At 45.8% G+C, this 23,283-nt stretch overlaps 1 protein-coding gene across 1 annotated transcript in view; it reads left to right on the forward strand.

The window, feature by feature from the left end:
* The first annotated feature begins 2,523 nt into the window (after positions 1 to 2,523).
* The window catches only part of cd2ap (CD2-associated protein), a 51,503-nt gene continuing 30,743 nt past the window's right edge, over positions 2,524 to 23,283 (forward strand). The window contains exons 1-3 of the mRNA XM_062468028.1: positions 2,524 to 2,826; positions 11,751 to 11,908; positions 17,270 to 17,458. Coding sequence (XP_062324012.1) covers positions 2,823 to 2,826; positions 11,751 to 11,908; positions 17,270 to 17,458 — 351 coding nt within the window. The 5' untranslated portion in view covers positions 2,524 to 2,822. The remainder of the gene's footprint in view (positions 2,827 to 11,750; positions 11,909 to 17,269; positions 17,459 to 23,283) is intronic.

Below are 23,283 nucleotides of genomic sequence, written 5' to 3' on the forward strand. Positions count from 1 at the left end.
AAATAGAATGCATTGGTCTGAGGCAAAATGTCAATAAACTTCTCAACTCATATAACGTCTCTATTATTAAAACATTAGCCAAAAATGCTAAGAATTGAAAAGGAAACAATTATCGACCAAAATTACAGCAAGAGACAGGGCCAGGGAGTTTTAAGGCGATCTTTATGAGGATGGAACATTCAATCGACCATATCAGGGTTGCCAACTTTTCCAAAAACCTTGGAGTGAGATTTGGTGGGGCCAACCAAAATGTTGTTGCAAAGCACCCCCCCACGCTACCCCACACACACTATTACACTCACACTACCTTACCCACACTACCACACCCACACTACCCCACCCACACTACCACACCCACACTACCACACACACGCTACCCACACCTCCAAATAACTCTGGCTGACGGGAAGGGGTGGGGAGGAGTGGAGGATGCACCATCTGCTGGGGATAAAAGGGGGAAAAGCCTCACGTGACACTTAGCTTACTGCTGTTTGTGTGGGTGTGTGGGTGTGTGTGTGAGTGTGTGGGTGTGTAAGTGTGTGGGTGTGAGTGTCTGTGTTTGATCGTGAGTGTATTTGTGTGGAGGGAATCCACACAGTGCATTACTGACCTAGTGACATGTTGGTTAAGGGAGGACATGTTTGCCTGATACTGCAGAGCACTCAAGCTTGGATTGTGCCATTAATTGCAGACAATCTTCCCTCACATTAAACTCACCACACAGTTATTTCATTTCATTTAGTCATTTAGCAGACGCTTTTATCCAGAGCGAGTTACAGTAAGTACAGGGACATTCCCCCAAGGCAAGTAGGGTGAAGTGCCTTGCCTAAGGACACAACGTCATTTGACACGGCCGGGAATCGAACTGGCAACCTTCGGATTACTAGCCCGATTCCCTCACCGCTCAGCCACCTGACTCCAGTAGTGCTGCTGTAGTTATACATTACAACAACATAGACCGACTTACCCTCCTAAACTAAAGGCTAAAGACTGTCTGCTAGAATTCAGTTTTGAGATACTGATTCCTGTGATGTGTTTAATTCAGTCATTGTATCAGAAGGCCTATGTTATTCTTTCAGAATCAGAATGGGATTTATTCGCCATGAAAGTTTGCACAGACAAGGAATTTGCTTTGGCAGGAAGGTGCTAAAGACTAAAGAGTGCCTCAGGTTGTTTACTGTCCTGAGCATCAGAACCCACTCACTGTGCAGCCACTGGATAGGTAGACGCTCTGAACACATTATAAATACGGTATATATTTACGGTTAGTGAGTCTGCTTTAGGCCTAGGCCTACTTAACGTACCTGGCACATCTGTGTAATATTGTCCTAGCCATTTCATTTAAGTTAAACAGTTATCTGAGTAACTCAATAAGAGAAGACAGTGCGCCATCTGCTGGTCAGCACATTACAAACATGCAAGCAACAATTAACGCTGTTTGGCCGCAACGTGGCAGCAAAGGATAAAACAGATAACTAAGCCGCGGGTTTCACGCTCAAACGCCTTTGCGGTCTGTCACATTTGCAATCATTTGTGAAACGCTAATGTAACTTGTGTGAATCGGTGAAACTCACTCCTCAAGTATATAATAGGCCACCCGCGTCAATAAAGAGTTAGCTTTTCGTTGGTGTAGCTGGTAGTGGTCGTGCTTCGCAAGTCAGAGGTGGCGTGTTCGAGCCAAGCGATTGGCTAACATCGGCCCGTATACCTCTGACGGAGCGCGACCACGTCTGTTACACTTACTTTGACAGTCATGTTACGTCGACACTTATGTTGACAGTCATGTTACATCGTTTAGAACAAAGTAGTTTCCACCAAATTGGTGCACATCAGTAGGCCTAATGTAATTTGGTGCACTGTGAGGGCAAAACGCATTACAGGGCTGCTTCAAGGATGATGATACTGTCTCGTGGACAGTCGTAATCAGTTGATCTGGCAACACTCCCAACGTCCTCCAGCGACAGACGGACTGCACATCTGAAGAAGCATCATACTGGGCAGCGGCAATACTGGTAATGAGCACAGGTTTCAAATGACCCCGTAACATCACTGTACTTCTATTCGGAGAGAGAGAGAAAGAGAGAGAGAGAGAGAGAGAGAGAGAGAGAGAGAGAGAGAGAGAGAGAGAGAGAGAGAGGGGGGGGGGGAATTGGCAGCCCAGCAATTCAGATTCCACTCAAAATAACTCCAACATGATGTTGTTTTCGTGGCAGTTCGTGGCAGTTGTATAAGGGCAGCATGAATCCTACAACACATGGGGTTTGTCTCAGCTTTTGAATACGGCCACCTCTGAGAATATCACACTGCACTGCCGCCTATATTGCATCATTATTACACTGCATTTCATTAAGATCCACAGAGCAAGTGCACTTAGTGTCACATTAGGTTGGTTTATTTGACGTAGTTAACAAATGGCATAACGAAGAGAGGATGCTGTACGCACCGGTAGCTCCCGTCTCGTGCCGAGTAGATAGGTAGGTATTCGTCTCGCGGTACCCTGCCGCCTGAAACATCGCGGAGTTTCCTGCTCCAGTTTTTCAGGCAAGTCCAAGAAAGGAGGAGACTTCAGGATAACTTCCTGCATAACAAGCCTGAAACCACGGCTAACCGACACTTTTGTCGGGGTATTTTTTCAGGGAAAGGCAAATGGTAATAACACAACCATAGCTTGCTCGTCGGGATTTAATTTGCTAAAATAAAGACTGTATCTTAACAAACATACATAGCTAGCATTGATGCTGCTAGCTGGCTAACGTAAGCAGCCGGATAGTGCATTCCAAACATCGGATAGTGAAACGGCTGGGTCCACGGCGAAGGACATTATGGGTGAGTTTCTCATTGTGGTTTGTGGTGGTTATGTGGCACTTCGCTATTTGTTTGGATGATGTGGAGATTGATGGCTTGTTTTACTGGAGGCGGTCCGGTTTCGAATCCTCAACTGCCGACTGCCAAGCCTACAGACAGTATTTATCCAGTAGGATTTGAGTAGCTAACCACTAGGACTACACTACGATCTGGTAGCTAGTTAGCATGTCAGGTCAACCTTACTAGCTACCTAGCGCGCTAGCATCAGGCATCAAATGTCACAGCTTTGAATCTTGCAAGTTTATCCCCCTAGCAGGTTTAAAAAAGGATCTGCCCTTTTCAGCTGGCTGGAAAGCTGAATGTTTGCAAGCTTGGTTTAAACAATATGTCAAATCTGTGTCATGTGCCGACAACTACTTTGAAAAACGTCTGACACTCTTAAACTTGTGCCTATCTAGCTAGTTAGCTTGCCACCCTAATCTGTACTCTTTGTTACTTGAGTTCAGCATTTTAATCTTCACGCATGCTCCTGGAAAGCAAGTTAAATAGCCTAAATACTTTTTGTCTGTTGTTTTTACTTATATAAATTAGTTTTGATTGAGACGACACACTCCCGGGGCAGCCCGTAATGACTCACTGCGCATCTCACCGTTCAGCTAGCAGGATTGCGGTTCAGCTGCTCTTAGTTGAAGATCTTTCTGCTATGTCGGCAAACTGGTTTAGACATGAGTTAATTTAAAGGATTGTCTGTGTTACGCAGCTTCCATCCTCACGAACAAACCCAGTCATGTCCGGTGTGTCTTCTGGCAGCCGCAAATCTGTTCTTATCTTAATCTTGATTTATTACACTAGAATGGTGCTGCTGTTATCTCTCTCATCCTCTTTCTGCATTTCTAGGCTCTGTCTCTCTCTCTGTCTCTCTATCTCTCTCTATCTCTGTCTCTCTCTCTGTCTCTATCTCTCTCTGTCTCTCTTTCTTATTCTCTCTCTGTCTCTCTCTGTCTCTCTTTCTTATTCTATTTCTGTCTCTCTGTCTCTCTCTCTCATTCAAAAAAACACTCAGACGTTTTCATATCAAGCTCCTCAGAACTGTATGAAAGACGTAGTAGTTATGTTTTTTTTGTCATGCATGTGTGTGCGTGCGTGCGTGTGCGCGCGTGTGCAGGCCTGGAGGGAGTGTGGGTTTGTGTGTAACATTCATACGGTAGGCAGGCAGGCCGCTTGCATGGCTCTGAGTGTTTCTCCTACTGTCCCTGTGTCACGTTGAAACTCTCGTCAACCAGGTAGCAGCTCTGGTATACTATTATTATTATTTAGGTACAGCTTGGCGTATTGCTTTGATTAGAGCCCGACCGATAAAGGATTTTTAAGGCCGATATCGATACAAATATTTGGTGATTTAAAAATCCGATATTCCGATATTGGCCGATATAAAAAAATATTAAAAAAATCCAGAAACGCGTAACAAAACAAACTGAATTCCCTAACAGTAGTTATTTGTAGTTTACATTTAGTCACTTTTAGCAGAAATTCTTATCCAGAGCGACTAAGTACAGGGACATTCCCCAAGGCAAGTAGGGTTAAGTGCCTTCCCAAGGACACAACATCATTTGACAAGGCCGGGAATCTAACCAGCAACCTTCTGATTATTAGCCCGATTCCCTAACTGCTCAGCCATCTGACTCCTGTTATTATTTCCTCACTAAAATAATATGTTAATGCAGTTTCTGATAAATAAAATTTATAAAAATACAAACTTGAGATATGAAACTTAAAGTCATTTGAACAAAAACACAATTAGAAAAATAAATAATAATATTCATTTATCGGCCATTATAAATGCCGATACCAATAGTTTGGAAAATTCCCTCTCACCCTGGTCTCTCCAGGCTGGTTAACCCTCTCACCCTGGTCTCTCCAGGCCTGGTTAACCCTCGCTATGGCTTCCCTACAGTACAGTGCAGGTGTCCTGGTGTCAATATTACATTCAGGCTTGATACTGAAGAGGAAACAACTCATTAACCTCTGTTTACATTGCATTACTGTTTACATTGCATTACTGTTTACATTTTATTCATTATTTTATTTATCCTGCAGCTGGAGTAAACAGCAACAACGAATTGATAATATTGATAAAATTAGATTATTAAAAGAGTTGGCAACGAATTTCATTATCGATTTGTTGTGTCGCGCGAATATTACGCCACTCAATAAGTCGCGGAGATGTTTGAGTATAAAAAAAAGTTTGAGTTGAGTGCAGAGCAGAGCAAAATAAAAGCAGAGCAGAGTGGCGGTAGAGGAAAGACCATCGGATAGACCCGTAACGTTGTTCTGAAACCCATGACGGAGGCAGAGATATTAGTACGACCTAATTCATCCAAGGTGTGGGAGCAATGCACACTAAACTAAAGAGGGTACAATTTCTGGGGAAATTGTGGGGTGACCGTGTGCTCCTGTATTTTTGTACGCCCTTCGACTGGTTAGCTGCTGCAATTCCCACACAACAGAAGTGTAATAGTTAGCTAGCTCTACAATTTGCCGGGGCTAGGTCTGAATCTAGGAGCAAAACGCAGCACAGCTGCCAGCTGTAGGTATATGCAGGTAGCAACGCTAGTGCTAAATAAGTATTTAGCTGGTCGGCTCCATGACGCCGAACTTTCCTAGATTTTCAGCTACGGTACTAATGCTGAGGGGTCGCTGATATAGCTGTCTGTCTTACTAGAACGGCGTATCTATGCGTCGTTCCTAACGTGTGCTGACGTTGTGACGTTAGGCTAGCAGTGAGGTCTCTTCTGCCACAAAAGGCACTTTTCAAAAACTTAATTTCAGCCTAAACCGTGCAACGGAACGTAAATCCCTATTTAAGGCTTCCGAAGGCTTGAGCCCAATTTTTATCCGATTCATCGATTAATCGGGAAAAGAATTTACAGATTAATCGATTATTAAAATAATTGTTAGTTGCAGCCCTTCACCTTCCACCACAGACGTTAAATGTGTCTTTGTGTTCACATGAGCAGAAAGCGTGAAGAGTGCTGCAGGAGAGGGAGGCCAGAGAGAGGCTAGCCTCTCCTGCTGTAGGCGAGGGAGGCCAGAGGGAGGCTAGCCCTCTGCTGCAGGCGAGGGAGGCCAGAGAGAGGCTAGCCTCTCCTGCTGCAGGAGAGGGAGGCCAGAGAGAGGCTAGCCCTCTCTGCTGTAGGCGAGGCCAGAGAGAGGCTAGCCTCTCCTGCTGTACGTGAGGCCAGAGAGGAATAGCCTTGTAGCTTTACTGACCCAGATCACAGCCAGGCCTCAGGCTGTCTGGAGGGTTGGGTACTGGAAGCATCTCTTCTTCCTGCCTGTCTGCTAGAATTCAGTTCTGAGATACTGATTCCTGTGATGTGTTTAGTTCAGTCATTGTATCAGAAGGCCTATGTTATTCTTTCAGAATCAGAATCAGAATGGGATTTATTCGCCATGAAAGTTTGCACAGACAATGAATTTGCTTTGGCAGGAAGGTGCATACAATAAACATATAGGGACCTAAATTTAAATATGTGGACTATCTATACTAAGGGTACATAAACTAGCAGTACTAAGTGGGATTAGAATTGAATTAAATATACAATGAAATAAAATATAAGTTGCCGTAAATTACAATATAAAAATACAAATATTACAAAAAATACAAATACAATTTTGTAATGCAGTGTATCTATGTGTGTGTGTGTTTGTCAACCCGGTCTTCTGTGTGTATTACTGTCTTGCTGTTCAGTTATATTATTAACTCAGTCACCTGGTTAATTCCAGGGTGCAGTTTGGTTCCAGAAGCTTGCAGCTAAGTCTGGACCACGCCAACTGCAAGCATCTGCTTTGAATTCAATCACACGCTTGAGTGTAACTGAGTGAATGTTTGTGTGTGTGTGCGCAGTTAGTCTAGATCATATTAAAGCCAGCTAGGCTAGCTGTTGCAGTTATGAAACTGAAGCCATAAGAAACAATGATTGTAGTTTTCAGTTTGTGTTTCAGTTTCCTTTTATTCGCATTTAATAAAAAAAGTACAGCCCCTCCTCCCTTCCCCTCCTGTCCTCCTCCCCTCCTCTCCACACCTCCTCCCCTCCTCTCCACACCTCCTCCCCTCCTCTCCACACCTCCTCCCCTCCTCTCCACACCTCCTCCCCTCCTCTCCACACACCCTCCCCTCCTCTCCACACCTCCTCCCCTCCTCTCCACACCTCCTCCCCTCCTCTCCACACCTCCTCCCCTCCTCTCCACACACCCTCCCCTCCTCTCCACACCTCCCCCCCTCCTCTCCACACCTCCCCCCCTCCTCTCCACACCTCCCCCCCTCCTCTCCACACCCCCTCCCCTCCTCTCCACACCCCCTCCCCTCCTCTCCACACCCACTCCCCTCCTCTCCACACACCCTCCCGTCCTCTCCACACCTCCCCCCCTCCTCTCCACACCTCCTCCCCTCCTCTCCACACCTCCTCCCCTCCTCTCCACACCTCCTCCCCTCCTCTCCACACACCCTCCCCTCCTCTCCACACCTCCCCCCCTCCTCTCCACACCCCCTCCCCTCCTCTCCACACCCCCTCCCCTCCTCTCCACACCCACTCCCCTCCTCTCCACACTCCCTCCCGTCCTCTCCACACTCCCTCCCGTCCTCTCCACACCCCCTCCCCTCCTCTCCACACCCACTCCCCTCCTCTCCACACCTCCTCTCCCTCTCCTCTGGATCCTACAACTCAGTACTAGTGTGGATGAGTAATGACTGTATTTCCCTCCCTCTCCTAGATGTCCCAGCTAGTGAGCAGTTAGCCCCTGAGTGCCGAGGGTGTAATGTGTTTAGCAAGGCATTTCCTCAGAGCACAAACCAAGAGATGCACAAGACAAAGCACAACAAAGAGTCTTTGTTGTGCTTCCCGACTGCCCTGCTAGTTATCTCAGTTCAATACGACCCTGACAACACAGAGTCCCAGCAGGGCAGCACAGGAGGGTTAGGAGGAAGCGATATGGAGACTGAGCAGGGTTAGGGTTAGGAGGAAGAGATATGGAGACTAAGCAGGGTTAGGGTTAGGAGGAAGAGATATGGAGAGGTTAGTGTTAGGGTTAGGAGGAAGAGATATGGAGACTAAGCAGGGTTAGGGTTAGGAGGAAGAGATGTGGAGACTGAGTAGGGTTAGGAGGAAGAGATATGGAGAGGTTAGGGTTAGGAGGAAGAGATATGGAGACTAAGCAGGGTTAGGGTTAGGAGGAAGAGATATAGAGAGGTTAGTGTTAGGGTTAGGAGGAAGAGATATGGAGACTGAGCAGGGTTAGGGTTAGGAGGAAGAGATATGGAGAGGTTAGTGTTAGGGTTAGGAGGAAGAGATATGGAGACTGAGCAGGGTTAGGAGGAAGAGATATGGAGAGGTTAGTGTTAGGGTTAGGAGGAAGAGATATGGAGACTGAGCAGGGTTAGGGTTAGGAGGAAGAGATATGGAGACTGAGCAGGGTTAGGGTTAGGAGGAAGAGATATGGAGACTAAGCAGGGTTAGGGTTAGGAGGAAGAGATGTGGAGACTGAGCAGGGTTAGGGTTAGGAGGAAGAGATATGGAGAGGTTAGTGTTAGGGTTAGGAGGAAGAGATATGGAGACTGAGTAGGGTTAGGAGGAAGAGATATGGAGAGATTAGTGTTAGGGTTAGGAGGAAGAGATATGGAGACTGAGCAGGGTTAGGGTTAGGGGGAAGAGATATGGAGACTGAGCAGGGTTAGGGTTAGGAGGAAGAGATATGGAGAGGTTAGTGTTAGGGTTAGGAGGAAGAGATATGGAGACTAAGCAGGGTTAGGGTTAGGATGTAGAGATATGGAGACTGAGCAGGGTTAGGGTTAGGATGTAGAGATATGGAGACTGAGCAGGGTTAGGGTTAGGAGGAAGAGATATAGAGAGGTTAGTGTTAGGGTTAGGAGGAAGAGATATGGAGACTGAGCAGGGTTAGGGTTAGGAGGAAGAGATATGGAGAGGTTAGTGTTAGGGTTAGGAGGAAGAGATATGGAGACTGAGCAGGGTTAGGAGGAAGAGATATGGAGAGGTTAGTGTTAGGGTTAGGAGGAAGAGATATGGAGACTGAGCAGGGTTAGGGTTAGGAGGAAGAGATATGGAGACTGAGCAGGGTTAGGGTTAGGAGGAAGAGATATGGAGACTAAGCAGGGTTAGGGTTAGGAGGAAGAGATGTGGAGACTGAGCAGGGTTAGGGTTAGGAGGAAGAGATATGGAGAGGTTAGTGTTAGGGTTAGGAGGAAGAGATATGGAGACTGAGTAGGGTTAGGAGGAAGAGATATGGAGAGATTAGTGTTAGGGTTAGGAGGAAGAGATATGGAGACTGAGCAGGGTTAGGGTTAGGGGGAAGAGATATGGAGACTGAGCAGGGTTAGGGTTAGGAGGAAGAGATATGGAGAGGTTAGTGTTAGGGTTAGGAGGAAGAGATATGGAGACTAAGCAGGGTTAGGGTTAGGATGTAGAGATATGGAGACTGAGCAGGGTTAGGGTTAGGATGTAGAGATATGGAGACTGAGCAGGGTTAGGGTTAGGAGGAAGAGATATGGAAACTGAGCAGGGTTAGGGTTAAGAGGAAGAGATATGGAGACTAAGCAGGGTTAGGGTTAGGAGGAAGAGATATGGAGACTGAGCAGGGTTAGGGTTAGGAGGAAGAGATGTGGAGACTGAGCAGGGTTAGGGTTAGGAGGAAGAGATATGGAGAGGTTAGTGTTAGGGTTAGGAGGAAGAGATATGGAGACTAAGCAGGGTTAGGGTTAGGAGGAAGAGATATGGAGACTGAGTAGGGTTAGGAGGAAGAGATATGGAGAGATTAGTGTTAGGGTTAGGAGGAAGAGATATGGAGACTGAGCAGGGTTGGGGTTAGGGGGAAGAGATATGGAGACTGAGCAGGGTTAGGGTTAGGAGGAAGAGATATGGAGACTAAGCAGGGTTAGGGTTAGGAGGAAGAGATATGGAGAGGTTAGTGTTAGGGTTAGGAGGAAGAGATATGGAGACTAAGCAGGGTTAGGGTTAGGAGGAAGAGATATGGAGACTGAGCAGGGTTAGGGTTAGGAGGAAGAGATATGGAGAGGTTAGGGTTAGGGTTAGGAGGAAGAGATATGGAGACTGAGCAGGGTTAGGGTTAGGAGGAAGAGATATGGAGAGGTTAGTGTTAGGGTTAGGAGGAAGAGATATGGAGACTAAGCAGGGTTAGGGTTAGGAGGAAGAGATATGGATACTAAGCAGGGTTAGGGTTAGGAGGAAGAGATATGGAGACTAAGCAGGGTTAGGGTTAGGAGGTAGAGATATGGAGACTGAGCAGGGTTAGGGTTAGGAGGTAGAGATATGGAGAGGTTAATGTTAGGGTTAGGAGGAAGAGATATGGAGACTGAGCAGGGTTAGGGTTAGGAGGAAGAGATATGGAGACTAAGCAGGGTTAGGGTTAGGAGGTAGAGATATGGAGACTGAGCAGGGTTAGGGTTAGGGTGAGCAGGGGGTTTCTACTGAATGAGGAGACAGGACATGCACGCCTGAGTGTCACTTTCGCTGCTGCCCCCAGAGATAGCAGCAGGAGGTGTTGGTCTCTGCCCTTATCAAGAGGGCACACTCTGTGTTGAGCACACTCTCTGTGTTGAGCACACTCTCTGTGTTGAGCACACTCTCTGTGTTGAGCACACTCTCTGTGTTGAGCACACTCTCTGTGTTGAGCACACTCTCTGTGTTGTGCACATTCTGTGTTGAGCACTCTCTCTGTGTTGTGCACATTCTGTGTTGAGCACTCTCTCTGTGCTGTGCACACTCTGTGTTGTGCACTCTCTGTGTTGAGCACTGTCGTAGCGTAGCACATTTATATTTGTATTTATATTTTTATATCAATATATTGGGGGGGACATTTTGACCAGATTTGAATATTGGGGGGGATGTGTCCCCCCAAATATATATTATGATTACGGACTTGTTGTGCACACTCACTACACAGGGGGAGAGGGAGTAAGGTCTGGAGAGAGAGGGTGTGCGGTCTGGAGAGAGAGGGTGTGCGGTCTGGAGAGAGAGGGTGTGTGGTCTGGAGAGAGAGGTCTGGAGGCAGAGAGGTCTGGAGAGAGAGGTCTGGAGAGAGAGGTCTGGAGGAAGAGAGGTCTGGAGAGAGAGCGTGTGCGGTCTGGAGAGAGAGGTCTGGAGGCAGAGAGGTCTGGAGGGAGAGAGCTGTGAAGGGTTACTCTCTCTCCAGTCAACAGAAACAGAGACTCTCATCAAATACTTTTATTGGGGTGTTATCTTGGATAGATTGAGACTAAACTAAGTGTAGCAATCCTAACCCTAACCCTATCTCCTGTACAGAGCAGTCTTTGTCTGCAGGCTGACGGGGCTGTGCTGTACCTCTGTGGTCTGTTATCTTACCATCACTATGTAAATACCCACAGTCAACACAGATTGTGTGTGTGTGTGTTTATGTCCACCAATCCAATGTCTCCAAGGCGTGTGAATGTTCCTGCTGTGTCTAGGGCAGGGCGGGGCCTCTTGTCTTGTGGTTGGCTGCAGATGAGGACTGGAATAGCAGAGAGGTGCCAGTGTTGTGCTGGTTGTCCAGGGGAAACACCACATGCTCTAGTCCTGAACTGAGTCACTGAACAGGAGGGGTGCTGTCAGGGCTTGAGCTGGTAGGAAGGTCGGAGGAGATGCCTTTCCCTACAGATTGACTTCACTCAGTGCCGGCCCGGCAGGGTTAGGGTTAGTGCCGGCCCGGCACTGACTCCACTGACCCAGTTCTTCTCCAGGATCTGCTCTTAAAGCTGCTGTGATACAGATGTGGATCTGACTGAGTTTATTAGCCTAACCTTAGTTAGTTTCTCTCTGTTCAATGATGCTTCCCTGCCCCCTCCCCCCCTCCCCCTCTTTCCCCTCCCCCTCTTTCCCCTTCCCCTCTCCCTCCCCCCCCTCCCCCTGTAGAGGTGGTGGTGGTGTACGAGTATGCGGCGCAGCATGAGGATGAGCTGACCCTGCGGCTGGGAGAGGTGATCAGGAGCGTGTGCAGGGTGGAGGAGGAGGGCTGGCTGGAGGGAGAGCTGAGCGGCAGGAGAGGACTCTTCCCCGACAACTTTGTAAAGGTGAGAACAGCAGACCCCTCTACCTGTCCAGGTGTGTCCAGGTGACAGTAGACCCTGGAGCATGAAAATAGTTGGCCCCCTCCATCCTATCTCCTCTGTTTCTCCTCTGTTTCTCTCCTCCCTCTCTCTCTCTCTCTCTCTCTCTCTCTCTTTCTCTCTCACTCTGTCTCTCTCACTCTCTGTCTCACTATCTCTTACTATGTCACTATTGATCTCTCTCTCTCACTCTCTGTCTCTCTCTCACTCTCTCTCACTCTCTGTCCCTCTCATTCTCTCTCACTCTATGTCCCTCTCATTCTCTCTCAATCTCTGTCTCTTTATGTCTCTCTCTCACTCTTTTTCTCTCTCACTCACTCTCACTCTCTGACTCTATATGTCTCTCTCTCACACTCTGTCCCTCTCACTCTGTCTCTCTCACTCGCTGTCTCTCTCACTCTCGGTCTCTCTCTCACTCTCTCTAACTCTCTCGTTCCAGACTCTGTGCGTCGTCCTCTTTTTTCTCAGTAGCTCCTCCCTCTCTGTCAGTAGAGAGACCTGATGATGTCAGACCTCCTTTTTGGCTGTAATCCCAGGTTGTTAGATAGGTAATCCTCAAAGGAACCTGTTGTGAGATAGGTAATCCGTTAAAAAGCCCTGGACTAGCCACTATCTGGCTGAACTTTGCTCCCGGATGCAGTGTCTCTGCCTGTTCCCTCTCCACCTCAGTGAGTGAGAGAGTTCTTCTGGGGAAGCATGTCTGAGGACTCGGTAAGGATCTCAGTACGGCCCTGGAGAGGCAAGGCCTCGTAACGTGTGAATGTGTGTGCTGGGTTAGCAGCTGTGCTGGCATAGCTGTGTGTGCTGTGCTAGGTGCTAGCATAGGTGTGTGTGCTGTGCTAGGTGCTAGTATAGGTGTGTGTGCTGTGCTAGTATAGGTGTATGTGCTGTGCTAGGTGCTAGTATAGGTGTATGTGCTGTGCTAGGTGCTAGCATAGCTGTGTGTGCTGTGCTAGGTGCTAGTATAGGTGTGTGTGCTGTGCTAGTATAGGTGTATGTGCTGTGCTAGGTACTAGCATAGGTATGTGTGCTGTGCTAGGTGCTAGCATAGGTGTGTGTGCTGTGCTAGGTGCTAGCATAGGTGTGTGTGCTGTGCTAGGTGCTAGCATAGGTGTGTGTGCTGTGCTAGGTGCTAGCATAAGTGTGTGTGCTGTGCTAGGTGCTAGCATAGGTGTGTGTGCTGTGCTAGGTGCTAGCATAGCTGTGTGTGCTGTGGAGGTGTTTACAAGGTTTCTCTGCTCTCAGCACTACCAGCTTCTCTTCTTAGCGTTTCTCTGGCAACTTCTTCATTGAATTTGATTGCCTGTGTTTATGTGAGGGAATTCAGGGAGTGCTACTTGAAATTGTGAATGTGTTGCATTTCTCTAGCATAGTGCTCTGGAAGGGAGTGGGGGTGTCTTCACAGCTGGTATAGGAGAGGGAGTGGGTGTGTTTACACAGCTGGTATAGGAGAGGGAGTGGGTGTGTCTACACAGCTGGTATAGGAGAGGGAGTGGGTGTGTCTACACAGCTGGTATAGGAGAGGGAGTGGGTGTGTCTACACAGCTGGTATAGGAGAGGGAGTGGGTGTGTTTACACAGCTGGTATAGGAGAGGGAGTGGGTGTGTCTACACAGCTGGTATAGGAGAGGGAGTGGGTGTGTTTACACAGCTGGTATAGGAGAGGGAGTGGGCGTGGCTACACAGCTGGTATAGGAAGTGTGGGTGCGTACGAGGGTGTGTGTAAAGGAGGGGAGTATAGGCCTCAGGGAAAATATGAAATATATTACCTCTGATGTTGAACTGGGACTTAATTATTACATTTAGAGGTCACAACTTGGTGTTTTATGTTGTTGGTGAAGGCAAGTAGGCATGTTGTCATGGAAATTAGAGGCAGAAAGTGAAGACTGTTCCTCACTTCACCTGATTGCAGTCAGTCACATTTACACATACACAGTTTGTAGTCAGGACAGCCATGGTAGTGTGTGTTGGACAGTGAGTCTGCCTAGCCCCGTCCAGGACTGATGACCAGGCTGACACGTTGGCTGAGTGTCGTCACAGGGGAGGTTGTTATGGAGTCTGCTGACCTCCTTCCGATCGTTCACCCAGGGATTGAAGATCTACTTTTACAACTTTGCGGTGGTAAATGGGAGCGCTGGTTTGGAGGACAACGTACAGGGCTTCATTTTACGCCTGAGTATCTTGTAGCTGTAGCTCGTATTTGTTTGGTGAAGTGGATTGCACAATTTAGAGAGATGTGGGGAAAAAGGAGAGAGAGAGAGAGAAAGGAGGGCTTCTTTGAGCATTCCTGAGAGATTCCAGAGAGAGAGAGAAAGAGGACAGGACTATCTGGCTGCTGTCCTATTTTGGAGGGGAGGAAGGAGGAAGAGTCTAGACAGTCTACACAACGACTAGAGAAGCCAGTAGTAGGGCTGAACGATTAATTGCATTTGCGATAATATCGTGATGTGACAACAAGATTTTGTAATCGCAAAGGCTGCGATTTTACTTTGGTCACGTGACACGCGAGAGTAACGCAGTTTGCAGACGAAGGATCAACTTTGCACGTTACACTTTACCTGACCTGTACGATGGCCTCAGGCTCCACAGAACCTGACACTACAGACACTTTGCCAATTTTGCCTTTAAAAAAGATGCTGCGCATTGTCAAGTATTGTGCAAAACCTGCCTGGCTAACGTTGCTACCTCACGGGGCAACACCACTAACCTAATTCGGCCCTAAAAAAAACACTACAAAGCCATGTACGATGCATAGCTAAAATGCTGAACACCAGTGTGTCAAACAAGCCAAATAACACCCGACAGGATCACTGATCAAAATGTTTCAAAGCCTAACTCCATATTCATGTACGAAATTACTCAAGCAGTAACAGCGTTCATCACTAAAGATATGCCCCTCGGTGATACACATACAGTAGGATCACTATGGCTGTCAGTGCCATACTGTTTCCGTTAGGCTACTGACTGGATCAGAAATGTTCAGACAGTGTTTATTTTTCTTTTAAGATTTAACCTTTAGATGTGAGTTCTAAATATTTCCGACGGTCCCCACAGCGCAAGTTTTCTTTCTCCAAAACGGTAGCTAGCTAGCTTTAGTTAACCCTTGTGGGTTTAAAGGTTTATAACGAACCATCGTTGTGTTTACCCAATTTTACCCAATACAAAAAAATAAATAAATAAATATTTTAACCTTTGCAATGTGGGGGGTCTGAGACAGCCCAACGGTTAAAAGAAAATCCTTCACTTTGTTCTTGTATGCGGTAAAGTTGTCGCAATACGACGGTGGGTCACAATGACTGATGGGTCAGAATGACCCGAAGATGACACAAGGGTTAAGAAAGTGCAATGTACATGAGGTGGTGCTCGGTCATCCAGGCGGAGATGTCTGTGAGGCAGGCCTCGATCCTAGCTGAGATCCCCGGATCAGTCGGGGGGAACGACAGGTACAGCTGTGTGTCGTCAGCGTAGCAGTGGTAGGAGAAGCCATGGGAGGTGATGATTGGTCCAAGCGAGGTGGTGTAGAGGGAGAAGAGGAGGGGTCCAAGGACGGAGCCCTGTGGGACACCAGTGGAGAGCTGGCGGGGGCCTGACACTTTGCCTCCCCAGGAGACCTGGTAGGATCTTACATTTACATTTATGCATTTAGCAGACGCTTTTATCCAAAGCGACTTCCAAGAGAGAGCTTTACAAAAGAGCGTAGGTCACTGATCATAACAACGAGATAGCCCCAAACATTGCGAGCAGCCAAAACATGAAGCATACATTGTGGAAAACCAAATAAGTGCCAAAGGGAAGAACCCTAAGAGCATGCAGTTAAACAAGTTACAATTGAACAACATGAAACTCCCCACAAGAGTGCAAGAGTGTACCTGTAGAAAAAACAATCAACAGTAAAATATTTCACAGCGAGTACAATAATTTGAAACCGTTAGAACTAACCAACAAGAGCAACAAGTCTCTCAATTCGAGTCATTGTGATCCCAGAGGAAACTAACATCAGGTCCAGCCAAGCATTCCTAAGTGCCGTTGTACTCCCGGAACAAGTGCGTCTTGAGCCTTTTCTTGAAGGTGGGGAGACAGTCAGTATCCCTGATGGAGGTGGGGAGTTGATTCCACCATTGGGGGGCCAGACAGGAGAAGAGCTTGTGTTGGGGCCGAGCGGTGGGACCACCAGACGGTTGTCAGAAGAAGACCGTAGGTGGCGCGGGGGGGGGGGGGGGGGGGGCGGGGGTGTGTAAGGCTTCCTGACAGGTAGGATGAGATCCACTGAAGTGCAGTGCCAGTGATGCCCATCTCAGAAAGTCTGGCCAGAAGGATTTGATGGTTAACCGTATCAAATGCTGCAGAAAGGTCCAGCAGAATGATGACGGATGACCTCGAAGCTGCTCTGGCAGACTGGAGGGCAGTGGTGACTGATAGGAGGGCAGTCTCTGTGGAGTGGCCAGTCTTGAAGCCCGATTGGTTGGGGTCAAGCAGGTTGTTCTGAGAGAGGAAGAGATCTCTGCCTCGGACAGGGGAGAGAAAGAGTGTAGACATTTAGTTGGGTCAGTCATAGAGGGTGAGTGAGTAGCAAAGGTGGGTTCAGGGAACCGACTGCTAATGTCAGCAACTTTTTTCTCAAAGAAGGAGGAGAAGTCGTCTGCTGTCAGGTTGGAGGGGGAGGGTGGGGGAGGTGGGTTAAGAAGGGTGGAGAAGGTAGAGAAAAGTTTGTGAGGGTTTGACTCAGAGTTAATTTTGTTCAGGAAGTAGTGGGCTTTAGCATCAGTTATGCGGGCAGAGAAGGATTTGTGGAGGGAGTGATACTTATCGAGGTCCAGACCTATTATTAGCCTTAGCTTTGATTTTACCTAAATATTTTCGAAGAGGTAGGCTACAGGCGGTATGTTTTCCTTAATTTTTCTGAACTTTGTGTGTTATGTTGCTGACTGGAGATCAGTAGTATACATCTATATTTATTAATAAATCATATAATAATTGCATATTAAATCGCAATATTAGTCTAAATAATCGCAATTAGCATATTTTCCAAAATCGTTCAGCCCTAGCCAGTAGTCTTATCACCTGGTCTAGTCGTGTGTGTGTGTAGATGTGTAAGTTAGTACTAATATACTCTCTGGGATGATTGGTAAGACTTCTTCTGTATCACTTTCTACTTTTTTCTGTTAAATCTTTTTCCTTCCCCTGACAAAACTGATGACACAGAAGAGATCTTGCTGTGAATTGTTTAAACCATGGATGTATTGTCTTTTTCCATGACCATGTCTATGGAGTCAGGAGCGATGTTGTGAGAGTGTGAGCCTCGATGATGTGCTCTTCTGTGCTGCAGGAGGTGAAGAGGGAGGAGGTGAAGGAGGAGGCTGTGCGCAGGGAGAAGAGTGGAGCAGGGAATGTGGCCAACCTGGTCCAGAGGATGAGCACTTATGGTCTTCCAGCTGGGGCCTTCCAGCCCAGCTCCCAACCACGCACGCCCCGCAAGAGTAAGGCTGTGTGTTTGTCATGTTTGGAAGTTGCTTTGGTTCCAGTTTCACCTGCGTGATGTCGGTTTGGGTTTCTGCCTGCCTGTCTGCCTGTCTTTCTTTCAGCCTGTCTGTCTTTTTGCCTGTGTTTGTCTGTCTGTCGGTCTGTGTGGAAGCGTTTGTGTCTCTCCAGGGCTCGACAATAACGATGGCCCGATGGCTCGATGGCCCGGGACCAGTAAAAAGTAACGTCGGGACAGTTAAACTAGCAACTCACTGGCCCGATCGGGCCACTGCAAATTATTGATTGAAATTTTTTTTCGCGTTGTGAAAGTTAACATCCTTCGTATGTTTTGCTAAATGCATAAATAACTTCAGCTTGTCAAATTGTAATTCTCTAATCTCGATACATTTTTTAACAACTGGCGCGAGACAATAAAGTGAAGATGGCAGCAAAGTAGAGCTACGAGCTCAAACGGAAGCAATTTTTTTATGGAACAAAGATGCACTGTGTCGTCTGTCGTATGTTCCCGTCTAAAGCAGACAGAAGTGGATCTTTTTACACAGGCACCGACAATTTTCGAAAACAATCCCTGACCACATTTAGTCATTTAGCCGAAGCTCTTATCCAGAGCGACTTACATTAAGTACAGGGACATTCCCCCCGAGGCAAGTAGGGTGAAGTGCCTTTCCCAAGGACACAACGTCATTAGGCACAGCCGGGGAATCGAACTGGCAAACTTCAGATTACTAGCCTGCTTCCCTAACCGCTCAGCCACCTGACTTCCTGACAAGCCATGCTAGCAGACAGCACCTAGTTTGCGTGACAGCTAAGCGGATGGTTGACAATCCATCTTCCAGGACGTTGATCATGCTGGTCAGGAATTTAAATGTAGATGCCCATCGTGTTACTGCTCGACTTATAACAACGGCATATCACATAATTAAGACGGGCCAGCCGTTCACCTCGTTCCCCCAGGCTATTGAACTGCAGCAAAAGAATGGTGTCGACTTGGGTACTTAGTATCATACTGATGAAATGCTATGGAAGCTTTTATATATTAGCATTGAGGGACCAGAGGTTTCAGTTTCAGCCTGACAGAGTTGTGCAGAGATGGCTGTCAGCAGGGAAGAGAGCACGTCATGTTTGAGGTTAAAAGTCAATTGTTTTGCTGACTATGACCTTTTTATTTTTTATCACTAGAAATGTGATTTCTTTTTATATCCAGGATGTGTTTAATAAATTGTTAAACATGTTAACAGAATAACACAAGTCTTTGGTTTTGTTGTAACAATGATAAATTACAACTTTTGGAGGGGGGGCCAGTAAAAATTGTCTTGGGACCAGTAAGTTTCAAACCCACTGGCCCGGTGGGGCCAGTGCCAAAAAACGTTAATGTTGAGCCCTCAGACCAGAGAAAGAGATGTAGAGAAAGAGATGTAGAGAAAGAGATGTAGAGAAAGAGATGTAGAGAGAGAGATGTAGAGAGAGAGATGTAGAGAGGTAGAGAGAGAGATGTAGAGAGGTAGAGAGAGAGATGTAGAGAGAGAGATGTAGAGAGAGAGATGTAGAGAGAGATGTAGAGAGAGATGTAGAGAGAGATGTAGAGAGAGAGAGATGTAGAGAGAGAGAGATGTAGAGAGAGAGAGATGTAGAGAGAGAGAGATGTAGAGAGAGAGAGAGAGGTAGAGAGAGAGAGAGGTAGAGAGAGAGAGAGGTAGAGAGGTAGAGAGGTAGAGGTAGAGGTGTAGAGAGGTAGAGAGAGAGAGAGGTGGATCAATTGCAGTTTAACCACAGTAATACCGTTTTACTGCTGCTGTTACTTTTAAAAGTAATCATTCCGGAAATCTCGATACAGTTGCAGATGCGCATCTGGGCCGACCAAACAACAGAGCATGTTGTGAACGGGCATCTTGAATCCCAAAGAATTTGTGTATTTTCCAGACTATAAATCACTTTTTTCATAGTTTGGCTGTGGAATGAGATTGGGAGCTTGTTGAACTAGCTTACCGGTAACTTGTTTGTTGGACTCGCTAGCTTGTTATGTTAATTTAGCCTATTCAGCCTCCCAGGTATGTTCTTTATGCTATTGTGTCGCTGAATAACTATGGAAGCAAATCAGTGACATAACATTTTGAATTTTAAAAGGCATTGAATACTTAATATGGAAATTTAAACAAGATCGAATTCTCATAAGAATCGAGCTGAAAAAATTTGAACCCAAAAATTTGAGCCTATCAAATTCGAGCTGAAAATTTTTGAGCTTAAAAAATTCAAATTGTAACATCCAGAATAACAAGGACAGAGCCTTAATGCAAGATTTGATCACATCGGACTCACCGGAGCATGGTTGTTTTCTCTGGTAGTCATCATGCGTTTTCTCTTCTCTCTTGCTCCATTGCTCTACCTATCCTTGGTATCCCGGATGTTACAATCTGAATTTTTTTAGCTCAAAATATATTCATATGAGAATTCGGTCTTGTTTAAATTTCAATGTTAAGTATTCAATGCCTTTTAAAATTCAAAACATTATGTCACTGATTTGCTTCCATAAATAACTGTTAATGTGTTACGTTGACATACCTTATTGACACCTATTCAGCCTGTTGTTCTGTGTGCTATTGTGTAGTTGAATAACTTGCCTTTCCAGGTTCAACGGCTATTCTTGGTCTTGGATTTTGTGAAAAAAAAATCGAAATAAATGCGACTTATAGTCCAGTGCGACTTATGTTTTTTTCCTCTTCATGACGCATTTTTTGACTGATGCGATTTATAGTACGAAAAATACAGTAATCTGCGATGCTCACTTTGCAAAAAAGCTAATAAAAAAAAGTGCAGTGACAGTCATGGCTGGCAGAGGAGCGGAAGAACTTGAAAAGCCTCCCGCATCATTTAGGTCGCATGTTGATTATTATCAATAATACCATTAAAATAAAAGAATAGTTGTACATAATTCACTGGACAAGTTCAAGTGGACACTGCACCTTTTAAGGGCGCAGTGAGGTGTGGGACACTGCACCTTTTAAAGGGGTGATTGACTGGGTTTTTTGGGTATTTCACACTGTTCCTTAGGGTCTCCAAATAGGGTATGTAACATTGGTTGGGTTGAAAATGGCCCGGGTGCTGTTCTATGCCCCCTGATAGATCCTCTGAAATTTTCCCGGGAAAAAACACTAGCTTTTCTCCTTTTATGGTATGCTCATTTATATTTAGATGAGCTGCGCGCTGATTGGTTGGTTTTCAACGAGTGAAGCTGGGGACCAAAAACGCAACACGGCCAACAGCACTCACTGAAACACCGAAGGTGGAGACTTGAAATAAAAACGCGCAAATAAATCTATTGTGTCTACACAACACTGTTTTCAACAGATTGACTATTTGAAATGATAACGTTAGTTGTTTCCACTTCTGTTATATCGTGATTCAACTCAGCTTCAATTAGCTAGCTCTAGACATCTTGCTGAAAAATAACCTGACAAAGATCTGGACAAACATGCATCGTGAATTGTAGATTTTCATAACAACACAGGTTATTTATTTGAATGAAACAGTCAGGAACATGAAACAACGTTAGCCCCATTGCCAATAAACTAGGCTAAATCATCACACATTCTACCTATGCTCTTGTGTTAGCAAGCTAAACTAGTTTACATGCCTACAGTCTAGGTGTTTTCGCAATCTAGCTGTTCTTGCATTCCTTGCAAATCAGCGTTAATAAAAAGCAGATGAGCTACAGTCTAGCTAACATTGACTAGACGGGTATGGCTGATGTTTGTCTATACCGTAGCGTAGAAGATCCCTGTGCAGTTCGACCCTCGACACATTTGCGTGAACCATTTCACCAAGGACGGTTTTGAAAACCTGGGACAATGTAGCTAAAGCAGGATTTGCTATGAAGCTGTTGCTGAAAAGAGGTGCGTTCCGACCTTACGTTCATCACAACCGCAAGCTGTAGTATGATTTTGTCGGTAACAGTTATTAGCAATGCTAACGTATCCTGTATCTAGCACCTGCCTTTCTCCAGTTCTTTCAAATAGATAATCTAGACAGGTGTTAGCAATAAACCAGACTGCTATTTGTTTTCTGGCTATTTTTTCGGAAGCTTCCCTTCTAATGCCGACTACAGCTAGTCTAGCTAGAGTCATTTGCTAAGTAAAGTATGTTGATGTGTTTAGAAACGTATTTAGCATTCTACCTATGCTAGATACAGGAGACGTTAGCATTGCTAATAACTGCTACCGACAAAATCATACTGTAGCCTACTTACAGCTTGCGGTTGCGATGAGCGTACGGTCGGAACAGCACATCTTTTCAGGTTCAGCTTCTTAGCAAATCCTGCTTGAAATTGTCCAAGGTTGTCAAAACTGTCTTGGGTGAAATGTTCAGAGCAAATTAATAATTGAGTGTCGAACTTCGCCGGGATCTTTTCATAGACAAACAGCAGCCATGCCTGTCGAATGTTTGGCTCCTTGAGAAGACTATGATAAGTGTTGGCATTCCCTGTACAGCCTGGAACACAGCATTTACAACCATGGTCCATTTTCAATATCCTTGTTATACTTCAAAACGTTATTCTTTGTAATTGCTTAGAAGTAGCCTACACAGAGCAGCGCGCAGCTAAACTAGCATCGGATATCTATGCTACCTCGGACTAGGCAAGAACACCAGTGAGTGGGCTGGTCTGGATGTAAATTTTGGGGCGTGACAAAGATACAGACCAGAGACAAAAAAGGCGGCCCCCGGACTGACGTCAGTCCGGTGGCTTTGTTGAAAAGCTAGCGTTTTACAGCCAAATTTTTTATTTTGAAATTTGCATAGGAAAGAGGTGTCAATGGACTTTGAGGTTCACTGTATGTTCATTTTACCCACCGAACTGTCGTTATTCAACTATGACAAGTAGGGCTGCACGATTATGGCCAAAATGATAATCACGATTATTTTGATCAATATTGAGATCACGATTAATTATCCAATTATTTGTTGATTTTAACCAAATCTAATTTTATTGTCACAATGCATTGTACTTGCATAATGGATGTGAATAAAACTCAAAATATACAATCAATAAAAAACAAATATTCCATAACAGAATGTAACCAAATGAGAACATTTCAGAACTATGCAGAAAGACTAGTTTACAGGTTTTTGGAAAGAAACACTAGCCTGTCAACATTTTATGGCTGAGTTGATGTTGTGTTTAGTTTAGTTTTTGCAAAGCATTTTCTTGGCCCTCATACATTCATCGTATTGAACTTTATGGTGTTTTTTTAAGTGGTTAAAAAGGTTTGTTGTGTTGCTTTGTGGCGCCAACACAACTTTACGTCACTCTTTGCATATGACCAGACCTGTTCTTGTTTTGTGTCACTTGCCTTGAACCCAAAATGCTTCCACACAATGGATGACGATCCGATTCTCGCGACAAGGCCCTCTGCCCCCGCTACGTTAGACAGCAGTCGGCCTTATGACCGACTGCTATCTGTTGTGGAATTTTCCTCACGTTACTCTGTCCTCTGTAACCGTCTACTGCACCTTTAAGGGCGCAGTGAGGTGTGGGGCGCTGCACCTTTAAGGGCGCAGTGAAGTGTGGGACACTGCACCTTTAAGGGTGCAGTGAGGTGTGGGACACTGCACCTTTAAGGGTGTATGTCTTTGTAGGCCAACTTGAATAAACGACACACAGCTGTGTGCCAAAAGGGAGAAGTTTGCCGACCTCCCGTTTTACAGGAGCATTTGTGCGAGTGCAAATAACTATTGTGGCTGACATATTGTCATTTCTCTACAAAATGCTGGCTAATTGCACAGTAGTATGTGGCTGCTGTGAGCTGATACAGCTCTCGTTCTAGTTTCATCACAGTTGCGAGTAGTTTTTAAAAAATACTTGCA

This window comes from Osmerus eperlanus, chromosome 8 (genome assembly GCF_963692335.1).
Source record: "Osmerus eperlanus chromosome 8, fOsmEpe2.1, whole genome shotgun sequence".
Classification (NCBI taxonomy): domain Eukaryota; kingdom Metazoa; phylum Chordata; class Actinopteri; order Osmeriformes; family Osmeridae; genus Osmerus; species Osmerus eperlanus.